General features: G+C 44.0%; 1 protein-coding gene across 1 annotated transcript in view; it reads right to left on the minus strand.

Moving 5' to 3' along the window:
- GLI3 (GLI family zinc finger 3) overlaps nucleotides 1-14,792 on the minus strand; it is a 255,390-nt gene that overhangs the window by 58,963 nt on the left and 181,635 nt on the right. The window contains exon 6 of the mRNA XM_066627311.1: nucleotides 12,561-12,762. Coding sequence (XP_066483408.1) covers nucleotides 12,561-12,762 — 202 coding nt within the window. The remainder of the gene's footprint in view (nucleotides 1-12,560; nucleotides 12,763-14,792) is intronic.

Here is a 14,792-nt window from a genome sequence, read left to right on the forward strand (position 1 = left end):
TTGTCCCACCCTCAGGCGTGCAGCTCCTCAGCTGCCCGAGTGGGAAGTTTAGGGGCTGGAGGACGTCATCCTGGAGAGGAGGGAAACAATCCCCTGGGGGGACCCCTTCTTCAGGGGACAGGCCCGTATCCGAACGCACTCAGGATACTCCTCAGCATGAGGGGGGTCAGGGGCTTCTTGTAGTGGGTGATTCGATTATCAGAAACGTAGAGAGGGGGGTTTGCGATGGATGTGAGAACCACATGGTGCGAAGGCTGCAGACATCACTTCTCATCTACACAGGATGGTAGATAGTGTTGGGGAGGAGTTAGTGGTTGTGGTGCATGTCGGCACCAACGATGTGGGGTAGTGTAGCCGGGAGGTCCTGGAGGCCAAATGTAGGTTATTAGGTAGGAAGTGTAGCATTTTTGGAAGTGCTACCTGTTCCACATGCAGGGCCAGCTAGGCAGGCGGAGATCGGGGTCTCAATGCACGGATGAGACAGTGGTGTAGGGAGGAGGGGTTTAGATTCGTTAGGCACCGGGGAACGTAATGGGACAAGCGGGGCCTGCACAAGAGGAATAGGCTTCACTTGAACCAGAATGGAACCAAACTGCTGTCGCATAACATTAAAAAGATGGCAGAGCAGCTTTTAAACTGATCCCTGGGGGAAAGCCGACAGGAACAAAGGGGCATCCGGTTCGGGATTCCTCATCCCTATGGGATGAGGATGGGGAGGTTAGAGAACAACAAGGTAAAGATAGAGTAGGAGAAGAAATTGGGAATGGAAGCATGATGGGATGCGAGAGACTGCTTGGCACAATGACAGGATGCAGGAATAAAGGAGCTAATAAGTAGTCCATCCTGAGGGATTCCATGTACAAATGCTTTTATGCAAATGCCCAAAGTCTCCTAGCGAAGATGGGAGAACTAGAATGTTTGGTGACTAGACAAAACTGGGATATAGTGGGCATAATGGAAACCAGGCAGAATGTGGAGAATCAGTGGGATACCGCAATCCCAGGCTATAAACTCTACAGGAGGGACAGGGAGGGGCGTGTTGGAGGTGGGGTGGCCATTTATGTTAAAGAAGGCGTAGAATCCAGCGAAATAGAGATTGAAGGTGGGTCTGACTCCACCATAGAATCTCTGTGGGTTAAATTACCAGACCTAAGGAGCAATATTGGGGGCATACTATCGTCCTCCAGACCAGAAACCTGAAGGGGACCTTGAAATGAGGAAACAGATCAGGGAGGTCTCAAGGAGGGACAGGGTTGTAATCAAGGGGGAATTCAATTATCCTCACATCGACTGGGTCAATTTGTGTTTTGGTCACGAAAAAGAGACCAGATTTCTTGACAAGCTAAATGACTGTGCCTTAGAGCAGCTAGTCATGGAGCCCACCAGAGGACAGGTGACTCTGGATTTAATATTGTGCGGTAATCAGGACCTGGTTAGAGATGTCAATGTTACTGAGCCATTGGGGAACAGTGATCATGCAATCTGTTTCGACATGCACGTCAGGGGAAGAATACCGGGTAAATCTCTCACAAAAACCCTTGACTTCCGACAAGCGGACTTCCCTCAAATGAGGAGGCTGGTTAGAAGGAGGATGAATGGGAAGGTAAAAAGAGTCCAATCCCTCCGGAGTGCATGGCGGCTGTTTAAAACAACTCTAATAGAGTCCCACCAGAAGTGTATACCACAAAGGAAGAAGGGCTCGACTAAGTCCAGGAGGGTGCCCGCATGGCTAACCAGTCAAGTTAGAGAGGCTGTAAGGGGCAAGGAAGCTTCCTTCCGTAAACAGAAATCTTGCCCTAGTGAGGAGAATAAAAAGGAACATTAGTAACCCCTGCTAATTGGGTAAGAGGCACTTTTTCAAGTGGGCACTTTTTTTTAGCAGGGGGAGAGTAACTGGCCCACCTCACCCCAGCAGTGTCTTTTCTAGTGGCCGTCTGCTGGTGTTCTTTTTGCATCTTTTTAGATTGTGAGCCCTTTTGGGACAGGGAGCCATTAGTTATTTGATTTTTCTCTGTAAACCGCTTTGCAAACTTTTAGCTGAAAAGCGGTATATAAATACAGTTAATAATAATAATTAATAATAATAATAACAACATAAACTGTGGCAAAAGAAATTAAGAAGGTGATATGGGAGGCCAAGAGAGACTATGAGGAACACATGGCCAGCAGCACTAAGGGGAATAATAAAAAGCTTCTTCAAATACGTTAGAAGCAGAAAACCCACCAGAGAAGTGTTTGGCCCTCTGGATGGTGAGGAAGGGAAAGGGGAGATAAAAGGAGACTTAGAGATGACAGAGAAATTAAATGAGTTCTTTGCATCTGTCTTCACGGCAGAAGACCTCAGGCAGATACCACTGCCTAAATGGCCCCTCCTGACCAAGGAATTAAGTCGAACAGAGATTAAAAGAGAAGATATTTCAGACCTAATTGATAAATCAATAAATCACCAGGCCCTGATGGCATCCACCCAAGAGTTATTAAGGAATTGAAGAATGAAGTTGCTGATCTCCTGACTAAAATATGCAACTTGTCCCTCAAAACAGCCACGGTGCCAGGTGTCAAACCTTTTAGAATTCTTTGAAAAGTTCAACAGGCATGTGGATTTGGGAGAACCCGTGGACATTATATATCTGGACTTTCAGAAGGCGTTCCATGTGGTCCCTCACCAAAGGCTACTGAAAAAACTCCACAGTCAGGGAATTAGAGGGCAGGTCCTCTCATGGATTGAGAGCTGGTTGAAGACCAGGAAACAGAGAGTGAGTGTCAATGGGCCATTTTCACAATAGAGGTGAAAATCCTTGGTATGCTCGAAGGATCTGTCCTGGGACCGGTGCTCTTCAACCTCTTCATAAATGACCTGGAGACAGAGTTGAGCATTGAGGTGGCTAAGTTTGCAGACGACACCAAACTTTTCCTAGTGGTGAAGACCAGAAGCAATTGTGAGGAGCTCCAGAAGGATCTCTCCAAACTGGCAGAATGGGCAGCAAAATGACAGATGCGTTTCAATGTAAGTAAGTGTAAAGTAATGCACAGTAATGAAAAAAATCAAAACTTCACATATAGGCTAATGCGGGGTGTCAAACACATTTCATACCAAGGGTCGAATAGCATTCATGGTGCCTGCTGAGGGCTGGAAGTGAGGTCATTAGGCAGGAAATGATGTCATTAATCAGGTCATAACCAAAAAAAGCACTTTTTCACTTAGGAATTCATAGCTACAAATGACAGAAGAGAAAATGCACAGATCTTGATCATATTACAAGTTATGGGAGAGCCCAATTTTCATGTGGGCTGTCCTTATAGCAATTAACACCTCAGCACTGATCAGCAGCTGAGAGCCTGAGGATCGGATAAAAAGCTTCCATGGGCCTTATGTCTGACACACCTGGGCTAATGGGTTCTGAGCTGTCTTAGACAGATCAGGAGACAGATCTTGGGGTGGTGGTGGAGAGCTCGATGAAAGTGTCGACCCAATGTGCGGCGGCAGTGAAGAAGGTCAGTTCTATGCTTGGAATCATTAGAAAAGGTACTGAGAATAAAACGGCTAATATTATAATGCCGTTGTACAAATCGATTGTAAGGCCACACCTGGAGTAGTGTCCTGGTCACCACATCTCAAAAAGTGGAAATGGAAAATGTGCAAAAGAGAGCGACTAAGATGATTACTGGGCTAGGGCACCTTCCTTATGAGGAAAGGCTATGGCATTTGGGCCTCTTCAGCCTAGAAAAAAGGTGCCTGAGGGAGGACTTGATTGAGACATACAAAATTATGCATGGGAAGGACAGAGTGGATAGGGAGGTGCTCTTCACACTCTCACATAACACCAGAACCAGGTGACATCCACTAAAATTGAGTGTTGGGAGAGTTAGGACAGACAAAAGCAAATATTTCTTTACTCAGTATGTGTACTACGGGATGTGGTGATGGCATCTGGCCTAGATGCCTTTAAAAGGGGGCTGGACAAGTTTCTGGAGGAAAAATCCATTACAGGTTACAAGCCATGATGTGTATGTGCAACCTCCTGATTTTAGAAATGGGCTATGTCAGAAAGCCAGATGCAAGGAAGGGCACCAGGATGCAGGTCTCTTGTTATCTGGTGTGCTCCATGGGGCATTTGGTGGGCTGCTGTGAGATACAGGAAGCTGGACTAGATGGGTCTATGGCCTGATCCAGTGGGGCTGTTCTTATGTTCTTAAACTGGGTAAGATAGAGGTGGATGGGTGAAAGTGACCATGGAATTGTTTTCATTGAGTTGTGTTGCATTTCCCTGCTAAAGATTAGGGTTGCAGCCTGGAAATATTTCCAGGTTTTCAGGATGCTCCAGTGACATCCATAGTTCAGAATTTAAAAACTTTGGTTGGTATACCAGTTACTCCTCTTCTGGAAAGGACTTTCATTATCCAGACCTTAGAAACATCAAGATTTGAATACAATTAGGCATTATATATGGGGCTGCCTTTGGAATATCTCAAGAAATGTCAGCTGGTTCAGAACACAGCAATCAGCCTGCTGACAAGGTCAAGCCCATGCAAACTTCTTACACCTGTACAGAAGATTCCCAACTTATGGACGTTTAAGTTACGAACATCTGAAAGAGCTTGGTCAGGGCTGTTAAACAGGTATGCTTGTGAGTACATCAGCAAAACAAAAAATGGAAGCTGCTAGGAGACAACTGACACAGCTCAATAACTTTGAAAATAGAAACCCCTTGCTTTGGAAATGGGGAAAAACAACTCAATAACACCTCAAAAAAAGAGCTCAATAATAATTTTCAATAACATTGAAAATCTGAGGATAACAGGAGGCAGAAGGAGGTAGTAAGGGTTGTTTGGCAAGGGATTGCCAAGGGAGGTAGTGGATTCTCCCTCACTGAATATCTTCAAGCAGAGGCTCAATAGGCATCTGCTGGAGATACTTTAGGGCAGAGCTTCTCAAACTGTGGGTTGTGACCTGATTTTGGGTGGGTCGCGAAAAGGTGCGCCATCTTGGATACTGGCAAAATGAGGTGGGCTGCACCATTTTGGAAACTGGCAAAATGAACTGGGCAGCGCCATCTTGGATACTGGAAAAATGAGCTGGGCGATGCTATCTTGGAATCCGGCAGTGGGCGCCGCCATTTTCCAAGCCTGCATCAGTCCTGCAGAGAGAGAGAAACTTCTCTCCTCTGGGTCTGAAAGAGCGGTCTGCACAGGCGCAAAAGAGCGAGGCAGCACCTGTTCCATTTCTCCAGTGAGTGTGGCTGTGTTGGTAGAGCAGAGCAGAGCCTCTCTCTTGAATTTCAGGTGGGAGTCTGAAGATGCCCCTTCCCCCCACTTGCCTCGGAGGGGTTCCTTTGCAAAGCTTCTTGCACAAAGTTTAGTAGGGAGGATTCAGGGCTCAGAAAAGGATTTTCCTCCCATGAAGGATTCACTTGGTGAAAGTTTTGATGTGCAGCAAATACAGAAACTAAAGCAGTGAGACAGTCAGGAGAGGGAGGGAGGAACTGGGGAGAGTACTGAGCATGTGTGTGATCTGTAGGGCTTGGAGAGATGGAAGAATCCCATCTTATAGGTGTGCAAACAAGTCTGGTTTTGCTGGATCTGTAGGAGGCTTCAGGATAGTTAGTTTGCAAGGTGCCATGAACACTGATGGGCATATTCAAAATATATCAGTGCCATGCTCAGCACTAGCCGGAAGCAAGCACACCCTTCACACACACCTCATTACAAGAAGCATATTGAATTTTACAGGTGGAATGCTTGGTAGCAATGGTAGCATGGGACAAAGAATTGGGAAAAGCTTCTGTGCTGGAATGTTTTGTCTTATCATTTGAAGCTTATGAGTTCCTAGGTGAGAACCTGGAAATGATGTCACTTCCTGCTTAATGATATAACTTCTGGCTGATCACATTTCCCTTATGCCTAACAATCTGGATCACAGAATCTTGCAAAGACTCAGTAAAAGCATTATCCAGCACCTGATTAAGCAGCAAACTCAAACTGGAACCTTTACCCACCATCTCAGTTAGCTACTCCCTAGCCCTCCTGAAGAAGGAAATGGAACTAGACGGAGCTTGTGAATAAGGAAAGAAAATGGGGCAACACTGCAGAGGGAACCCAATCAGGTGAGGGAGCCTTGTGTGGCGGAGGGGAAAAAGCACTTGTAAAAGACTTTGGGCACAATCCTGGAAATAAGTTGGGCCAGCGCAAGTCCCTTGCGCCCCTTCAGGAGGAAACCGCGTCGGTGCACGGAGATGCGCTGACACACACAGGCTGAATCCAGCCTCCGTGGTGGCTTCCTTGCCAAGGCTTGCGACGGCCTGCCTGGGTCAATGCAAGCAGCAAAGGTAGTGGGGAGGAGGCAAGAGGGAGGCGTTCCTCTTGGTTTGCCTGTTCCAGTGCAGGATAGGATAGCGTCCTTTGTTCACTGACATATTTGGGAAACCAGCAACCCCAGTTCTGCATGCATTCAGGATATAGAAACTTTAACTGTACCTGAATTCAAGATATTTTAAAGAGTTTCCAGTATCAGTGGTACTACTGTACTTACATCCTGATCCAATATTGAACTGAATGAATGTGGCATTTTCCCTTGTGCATGGAAATCCACACATTACACTATAGAACATTTATCAAAGCAGCATTTGCTGCTTACTACCCCCCACTTACTAGTCCTTTATGGTGTTGCCAAGTAAATGCAAATATTACAATTATAACTTGCAGCAGCACGGCACTAGATTTCTTACAGTGCAACCCTATGCATGTCTACTCAGAAGTAACTTCCATTGTGTTCCCAGGAAACTACATACAGAATTGCGGCTTTAGGTTAAAAAACAAATGACAGAAACCAGAGGAAAATGCTTCAGTATTGAGTAATTTCTCCCTGATATCTAGACATGAAGCAATTAGGATACATAGGTCAAAATAAAGGCAGGATTTAGTCCACCTTATACATTTGTAAATCTGAAATCTTCAAATTAAGAAAAACAACACAATTCGTTGTTATGGCATTTTTATAATCATCATAGAAAGAGATGTGACGCCAAGAGACATCTGGTTCTTTTTCAGTACTCTTTAGATTTTTTAAATGACTACAATAGCTTAAGAATAGAACAGCTTTTTCTTTTCTTTTTCTAATTCCATATTTCAAGGCTAGGAGATTACTGAATGTGTAAACCTGAAACAGATTTATTTCAATGTTTGTGTTGAAAGTTGCCTGTTTGATGAGGAAGAATCTTTTCTGCAAACTTAAACAAATAACACAAAAAACAAACAACAAAATGTTCTTGCTCCCAAGGCATGGGAATATTCCTAACAATGATCTGTGGCCTAGTTCAGCTCTCTGGTGTCTTAAAAGTAAGCCTTTGGGGGCTTTTGCAACAGTTCCCCCAGTGTTCAGAACTTGGATGAAAATGATAAATACATATATACACAACATTTTTTAAAAAACAGTAATCAAAGGGAAACAACCAAGATTATTTGGGCCAAGCAACACTTAAAATGAAAAAACAAGAATAACTTTCAAGATAATTGAACTCTTGAACTCATGTGGCATGTGCTCACTCAAGTATGTATACAGGATTATGTATTAAATTACTCATTCAAGACAGAAAGGTGAGAAATACAGTGCGTCCACTGTATCCTAGTATCATGTTGAATTCCCCTTCCCAAGTCTCTCACACCATCCCAACAAGTATGAGATTGCAGTCTACAGATATGATGGGGTGAAGCGGGTTTGCTGCAGTTCAGTATTCCCATTGAGAGTTTACATCATTATATAGTCTTTCAAAGCATGGAACTGCACTCTATAATTGCCAAGTCCAGATTCTGAGATGGCTCATGTGGAATTCACTGCCACAATATGTGGTGATGGCCACTAGTTTGGATAGCTTTGAAAAGGGATTGGTCAAATTAATGGATAACAGATCCATTTCTGACTGCTTGTCATGATGGTGATACGCTTCCTCCCAAGTTTCGCAGTGGTCTGTCCTGAATACCAGTTACAGGGGAGCAATATGCCTTTGTTGCCAGCCTATGTGCTTCCCAGAGACAACTGGTGCGCCATTGCAGTAAATAGAATGCAGGAGTAGATGGGCTTTGGTTAGATCCAGCAGGGCTTTTTTTATGTTCACGTGCACCACCACCACCACCACCACCACCACTACTACTAATACTAACTATTATTATTATTTATTATTAACTGTATTTATAAACCACTTTTCAACAAAAGGTTTACAAAGTGGTTCACAAACAAAATCAAATAACTAAAGGCTTCTTGTCCCAAAAGGGCTCACAACCTAAAAATTTGCAAAAGAACATCAGCATACAGCCACTAGAAAGGACACTGCCTGGGTGAGGAAGGCCAGTTATTCTCCCCTGCTAAATAAAAGAAGCACTTTTAAGGCACTATCCCACTATGCTTTGGTGTTAGTGAACTTGCAATGGGAAACTGCCTTTCTGCAAAATGGTGTTCCATTACAATATAAACAAAAAGAAAATATCCAAAATGATCCACTCATTCTCCATGTAAAATGGGTCCCTCTCAAAATCACAGATCAATTATAGCCAATTTCCCTTTTACAAAACAGCTGGCTTGAGAATGAAAACTGACTTAGGGAACCCAGTCGATTTTGCTTTGCCTCTGTCCAACTCTTTCAGCCTTGACTGTTCCTAGTTCTTCTTCCTGCTGTTTAAACTTGCCTCAACCCTTCGGCCTCCAACTGCTTAATCTCTTCCCAACTTTGTTTAGCTTAATCTCAGCCAAGCAGCAAGGTGAAAGTAACCAGATATTGCAAAAATCTGCCTGTAATTAACACGACCTTGTTAATTTCATGTTTCTGCTCAGGTAGCCTGTGCAAATGAGGAACAGAGGTTAGATATTGGGAGAGGAAAAAAGCCTGCTATACTTTCCAACTTTGAAAGTACCCTCAGAGGACAATTTACTCTGCAGAGCTGCCAACTTTTTCTATGTTTTGAGTTTTCTTCAAGGAATAAGCTTACGAGAACCTCTGGATTTTTTCACTCCAAAGACAGCCCTAACATTATATAATATTCACAGTGGGTCCCTCAATTGCAGTATGAGCCTGGCTTCCTCCCAGTTTCACAGCTGAAATGACAGGCACTGCATCCAAGGAAACGGAACACTGGTTCAGCCATCAGTCTAGCTCCATCCCACGCCCTTCAAATGAACCTCCCACCTATTTTTAAAAGTGCCACATGCATTCAATTAATGTTCATTCACATACTTATTTTAAAAAACCCTACAATTTAAATATTGGCAAAACTCTAACATCACAACACTAGTATGGGTTATCCATATCCATGTTGCAGGTATGAGAACTGGTATTTTCAGAGATTGGATAGGAAAGGTACTTTCCTGGATAGGAAAGGTACTTTTGAATTAAATTAAGTGAGGACGCATCAGAATAGGCACCACATAAAAATGTTATGTCTGAGCCTTGAGAGCAGTTACAGACACTAAACAAGAGTCAACAGGATACCAATGATTTGTGCAAAACCTCTTTTCAAATTTCCTGTCATCACATTTGAAGGGGGAATTCATGTATCTTCTTTACATCGTATATTCTGTAAGAATGTATAAATTCCCCCTTCACCCCTCACACAGGATGTGTGAAAAGAAAATACACAAAAAATTCAGACATCTTCTTGTGTAAAAGCCAAATCTGTTCTACGTCTTGACAAATATTTTCAAGTGTGACAATACTTTTACAAAGTTACAACAAAACAGTAAACATAAGTATCCCAACACACACACAAGGGTTATACAAAAATATTGCAATTTTACAATATTGCACAAAGTGATTGTCAAATATCTGCCATATATAGATTAGTGTTAATAAAATAGCTGTAATCTAAAACTGTAATCCCCTCAAAATATCTATAGTTTAATAAGCTGTTCAAGTTTAACAGGGTGAGCAGGGTTTAATAGTTCCCATTTGTTGGAAACATTTATTTTCCATCATGACAATGACAACAGCCCAGAGTTTGGTATTAATATACTCTTGCTGCCTTCAAATGGTTCCATTTTAAGAAATATATGGTGTTGATTAAATTTTAATGCAGATAATTTTAATGTGATGTTTACACTATCATATATGCCTTGTTATAATCAGTTTTGAAGGCCCTATGGGCCATTCCCTGCCTCTTTACTAGGAGTTGCATTCAGATCACACTGTATCTTATGCCCCTTCTTGGGCCCAATCCACCAACATGGGACAATGTGGACTTGCACTGGGTATTTAGCAGGCGCAGATCTGAGTTGCCCTGTTGCACTTCTGGGGCTCTCTCCTTACATTTTAAATGTCTCCTTACCCTGAGAACACTTCCAGCACACAAAATTTCTCTGCAAGATGCAGCACAAGCTGCAGTAGTGCCACTGCATTTGTATGGGGGACCTTGGGTAGGATTGGCTGCCTGGATTTTAACTGTTGGTTGAAAAGTGGCACTATACTAACAGACAAATCCTACCAAAAACCCCTCCGCACGGCAATGCAGTGGTGCTGTTGCAGCCTCCACTGCATCCTGCAGGGGAGTTATGGCTGTTGGGGGACTTTTGTCCCCTTACCCTGGAGTAAGCCCCAGCAGCTGCTATGAATGACCTCACTGATAAATTAGGTCAACAGACCTCGTTGATAAATTAAAGATCAATAAGTCACCGGGCCGTGATGGCATCCACCCAAGAGCTATTAAGGAATTGAAGAATGAAGTTGCTGATCTCTTGACTAAAATATGCAACTTGTCCCTCAAAACGGCCACGGTGCCAGAAGATTGGAGGATAGTAAATGTCACGCCTATCTTCAAAAAGGGAAAGAGGGGGGACCCGGGAAACTATAGGCCGGTCAGCCTAACATCTATACCGGGTAAGATGGTGGAATGCCTCATCAAAGATAGGATCTCAAAACACATAGATGAACAGGCCTTGCTGAGGGAGAATCAGCATGGCTTCTGTAAGGGTAAGTCTTGCCTCACAAACCTTATAGAATTCTTTGAAAAGGTCAACAGGCATGTGGATGCGGGAGAACCCATAGACATTATATATCTGGACTTTCAGAAGGCATTCGACATGGTCCCTCACCAAAGGCTACTAAAAAATCTCCACAGTCAGGGAATTAGAGGACAGGTCCTCTCATGGATTGAGAACTGGTTGAGGGCCAGGAAACAGAGAGTGGGTGTCAATGGGCAATTTTCACAATGGAGAGAGGTGAAAAGCGGTGTGCCCCAAGGATCTGTCCTGGGACTGGTGCTTTTCAATCTCTTCATAAATGACCTGGAGACAGGGGTGAGCAGTGAGGTGGCTAAGTTTGCAGATAACACCAAACTTTTCCGAGTAGTGAAGACCAGAAGTGATTGTGAGGAGCTCCAGAAGGATCTCTCGACTGGCAGAATGGGCAGCAAAATGGCAGATGCGCTTCAATGTCAGTAAGTGTAAGGTCATGCACATTGGGGCAAAAAATCAAAACTTCACATATAGGCTGATGGGTTCTGAGCTGTCTGTGACAGATCAGGAGAGAGATCTTGGGGTGGTGGTGGACAGATCAATGAAAGTGTCGACCCAATGTGCGGCAGCAGTAGAGAAGGCCAATTCTATGCTTGGGATCATTAGAAAAGGTATTGAGAACAAAATAGCTAATATTATAATGCCGTTGTACAAATCTATGGTAAGGCCACACTTGGAGTATTGTGTCCAATTCTGGTCGCCGCATCTCAAAAAAGACATAGTGGAAATGGAAAAGGTGCAAAAGAGAGTGACTAAGATGATTACAGGGCTGGGGCACCTTCCTTATGAGGAAAGGCTACGGCGTTTGGGCCTCTTCAGCCTAGAAAAGAGGCGCCTCAAGGGGGACATGATTGAGACATACAAAATTATGCAGGGGATGGACAGAGTGGATAGAGAGATGCTCTTTACACTCTCAAATAGCACCAGAACCAGGGGACATCCACTAAAATTGAGTGTTGGGAGAGTTAGGACAGACAAAAGAAGATATTTCTTTACTCAGCGTGTGGTTGGTCTGTGGAACTCCTTGCCACAGGATGTATTGATGGTTTCTGGCCTGGATGCCTTTAAAAGGGGATTGGACAAGTTTCTGGAGGAAAAATCCATTACGGGTTACTAGCCATGATGTGCCTGTACAACCTCCTGATTTTAGAAATGGGCTATGTCAGAATGCCAGATGCAAGGGAGGGTGCCAGAGTGAGGTCTCTTGTTATCTGGTGTGGTCCCTGGGACATTTGGTGGGCCGCTGTGATATACAGGAAGCTGGACTAGATGGGCCTATGCCCTGATCCATTGGGGCTCTTCTTATGTTCTTATGTAATGAGCTCAAGCCTGTGGCAGCTATATCATTTGCACAAATCCACATTGACCTGTGCAGGCGGATCAGGCCCAGAAAAGGGGTTTGGATTCACTTTGAAACCTACCACCCTTCTGGGTCAATTTGACCAGCCCCACCTTGTTCCAGCCCCTGTGCTAAGTTATTATTACTGTTTAATAAAACTATTTGGTGATTCACTGTAGTAAGATTTATAAATGCCAAATATATCTGCATTTTGCACATTCTTACCTTATTGCACTCGCAGATAAATGGCCATAGGAGCCACTCGCTGAAGAACTGCTGCGGGAATTGTTGAGAATTGTGACCAAGGAGTTTGGAGATGTTCGGATCATGGTCTGAAGGTCAAAGCTATGATCAGATAAAGGCGATAGGGACAACGTTCGCTTTCGGCTTGGTCTGGCTGACAGCCTGGGACTTGGAAACCTTGCGCCTGTTATGTAAACAAAAACAATTATCTACCCAAGTAGCCTACCCTCTTCATTTATTACTACGAGCAACGGATATAAAGAGTCACCACAACAAGGCGACATGCTTTTGACAAGCCCACTCTTTCCACTTATGATCTACTGGCTGCGATTGAGGAAAATTAGGAAGAAAAATTTATCTTTCCATTGCTTACCTCAGGGGAGCTCTGTTTATTAATGTGCAAGCAAAATGATAAATTGCTAAACAAAAGGAAAAGACTTTTATGTGTTATCCCTCTCATTTCTGGTGATTTATGAATCTGATGGCTGCTTAGACATTCACATCATTAATTCACTGGAAGCAGGAGTGGAGTGGTTCAAAATCTGAGCTACCGGCAAACCCAAAGCCCCACCACATTAATGAAAAGAACCAACACGGCTCCTACACAAAATGGATAACAAGATTCTATTTCCCCTGCATTTATATTTTCTGTTCCAACAATGCTATGTCCAAGGAAAGTATGAATAAAATAACAACCTTGTAAAATTACAGCATTGAGATAGCATTCTCTCTCCCAGGAGCTCAGAGTGATTTTAGGTTATTACAATGGTGCAAAGTAGATTCGGCCAAGTGATTTGCCATCTAGTGAGTTTCATGGCTGAGAACAGATACAAAACCAGGGCCCTTGGCAATAGCCAAGCTAGAACACTTCACCCACCACACAACACTGGCTATTTCACATTACACAAATATAACTCTTTCACTCCCCATTCATACAATTGGGTTAACCAGCTGTAGGATTTTCTTACAAATTCCACAGATTCCTTTGGGTAATTATGCTAGGATGTTTCCGCAGTATTGTGTCTCTTTTTAAATGTGAAAGCTGAAAGTTTTAAAGCTAACAGCTCTGGAATTCTCTTTAAGCACAAATACTACAAAAAAATGCAGAATTTAACCACACTTAGGGTACAATCCTAACTGCACCCTAGGCTGGCGTATGTCCCTTGCGCCAGCCCAGGAAAATTGCAAATGTAGTGTAAAGCACATTTGTGTCTCCTTCATAGTAAGCTGCGCTGGCAAACGGAGGTGTGCCAGCGCGCAGAGGCCAGATTTCGCATCTGTGGTGGCGGCAGTAGCTGAGTCCACACTGGCTGGGCTTGGCTGAAGCGGGGATCTGGGGGAGGGTGGGGAGGAGGGGTTCTCGGGTGAGGGGAGGATGGGCAATGGGCAGGCAGGGAGAGGGGGCAGAGACAGGATCCAGCAGTTATGTTGGATCTTAGCCTCGTTCCCATGTAGTACGTTGCAGCTCCAGGCTCCTCTGTTCTGCTCAGATCTGCACCACCTCTTTAGATGACAGATCCAAGGAGACCCATGGGGGGCTGTTGCGGCTCTCCCCAGGGTAAGGGGAATTTTTTTCCTTTCCTTGGGCCAAGGCTCAGCCAGCCCCAAACTTGCACTGGATATACCGCAGGCCCACTGGCCTGCCTATTCCAGTACAAGTTAGAATTGCAATGCCCAACACTTTTTAAACTGTAATGAGTTCAATGGAAAAGACTTAAGCACAGTCTTTACCCTCCAGTTGGAATCAGTTGGACTTAAAAGTGTATAAGGGCCCAATCCTATCCAACTTTCCAGTGCCATTCAGTCACAATGCAGCCCCGAAGCAAGAGAACAAATGTTCCCTTTTCCTGAGGAGGCCTCTGTGATTGCCCTCTCACTGCAGGATACAGCACATGCCCCATTGGCATGGCTGCATTACTGCTGGAAAGTTGGATAGGATTGGGCCCTAACTGCACAATCCTATGCATGTTTACTACTAAGTCCTATTGTGTTCAGTGAGACTTATTGGAGGGAAAATGTGCAGAGGATTGCAATGTAACACTGGCTGGATAACGCCCTGGCAGGGGACACACTTGGGTTCTTATCTATTCCAACAACCAGTTAATTCTCTTCAGTCAAGTGATTCAAGATCATGTTCCCTGACTTAATGTTTGACTGCATACTTCTTTACATCCTTAACTACTGCTCTTCTATCAAGAAAATCAAAACAGCTGT

Source organism: Tiliqua scincoides, chromosome 5 (genome assembly GCF_035046505.1).
Source record: "Tiliqua scincoides isolate rTilSci1 chromosome 5, rTilSci1.hap2, whole genome shotgun sequence".
Classification (NCBI taxonomy): domain Eukaryota; kingdom Metazoa; phylum Chordata; class Lepidosauria; order Squamata; family Scincidae; genus Tiliqua; species Tiliqua scincoides.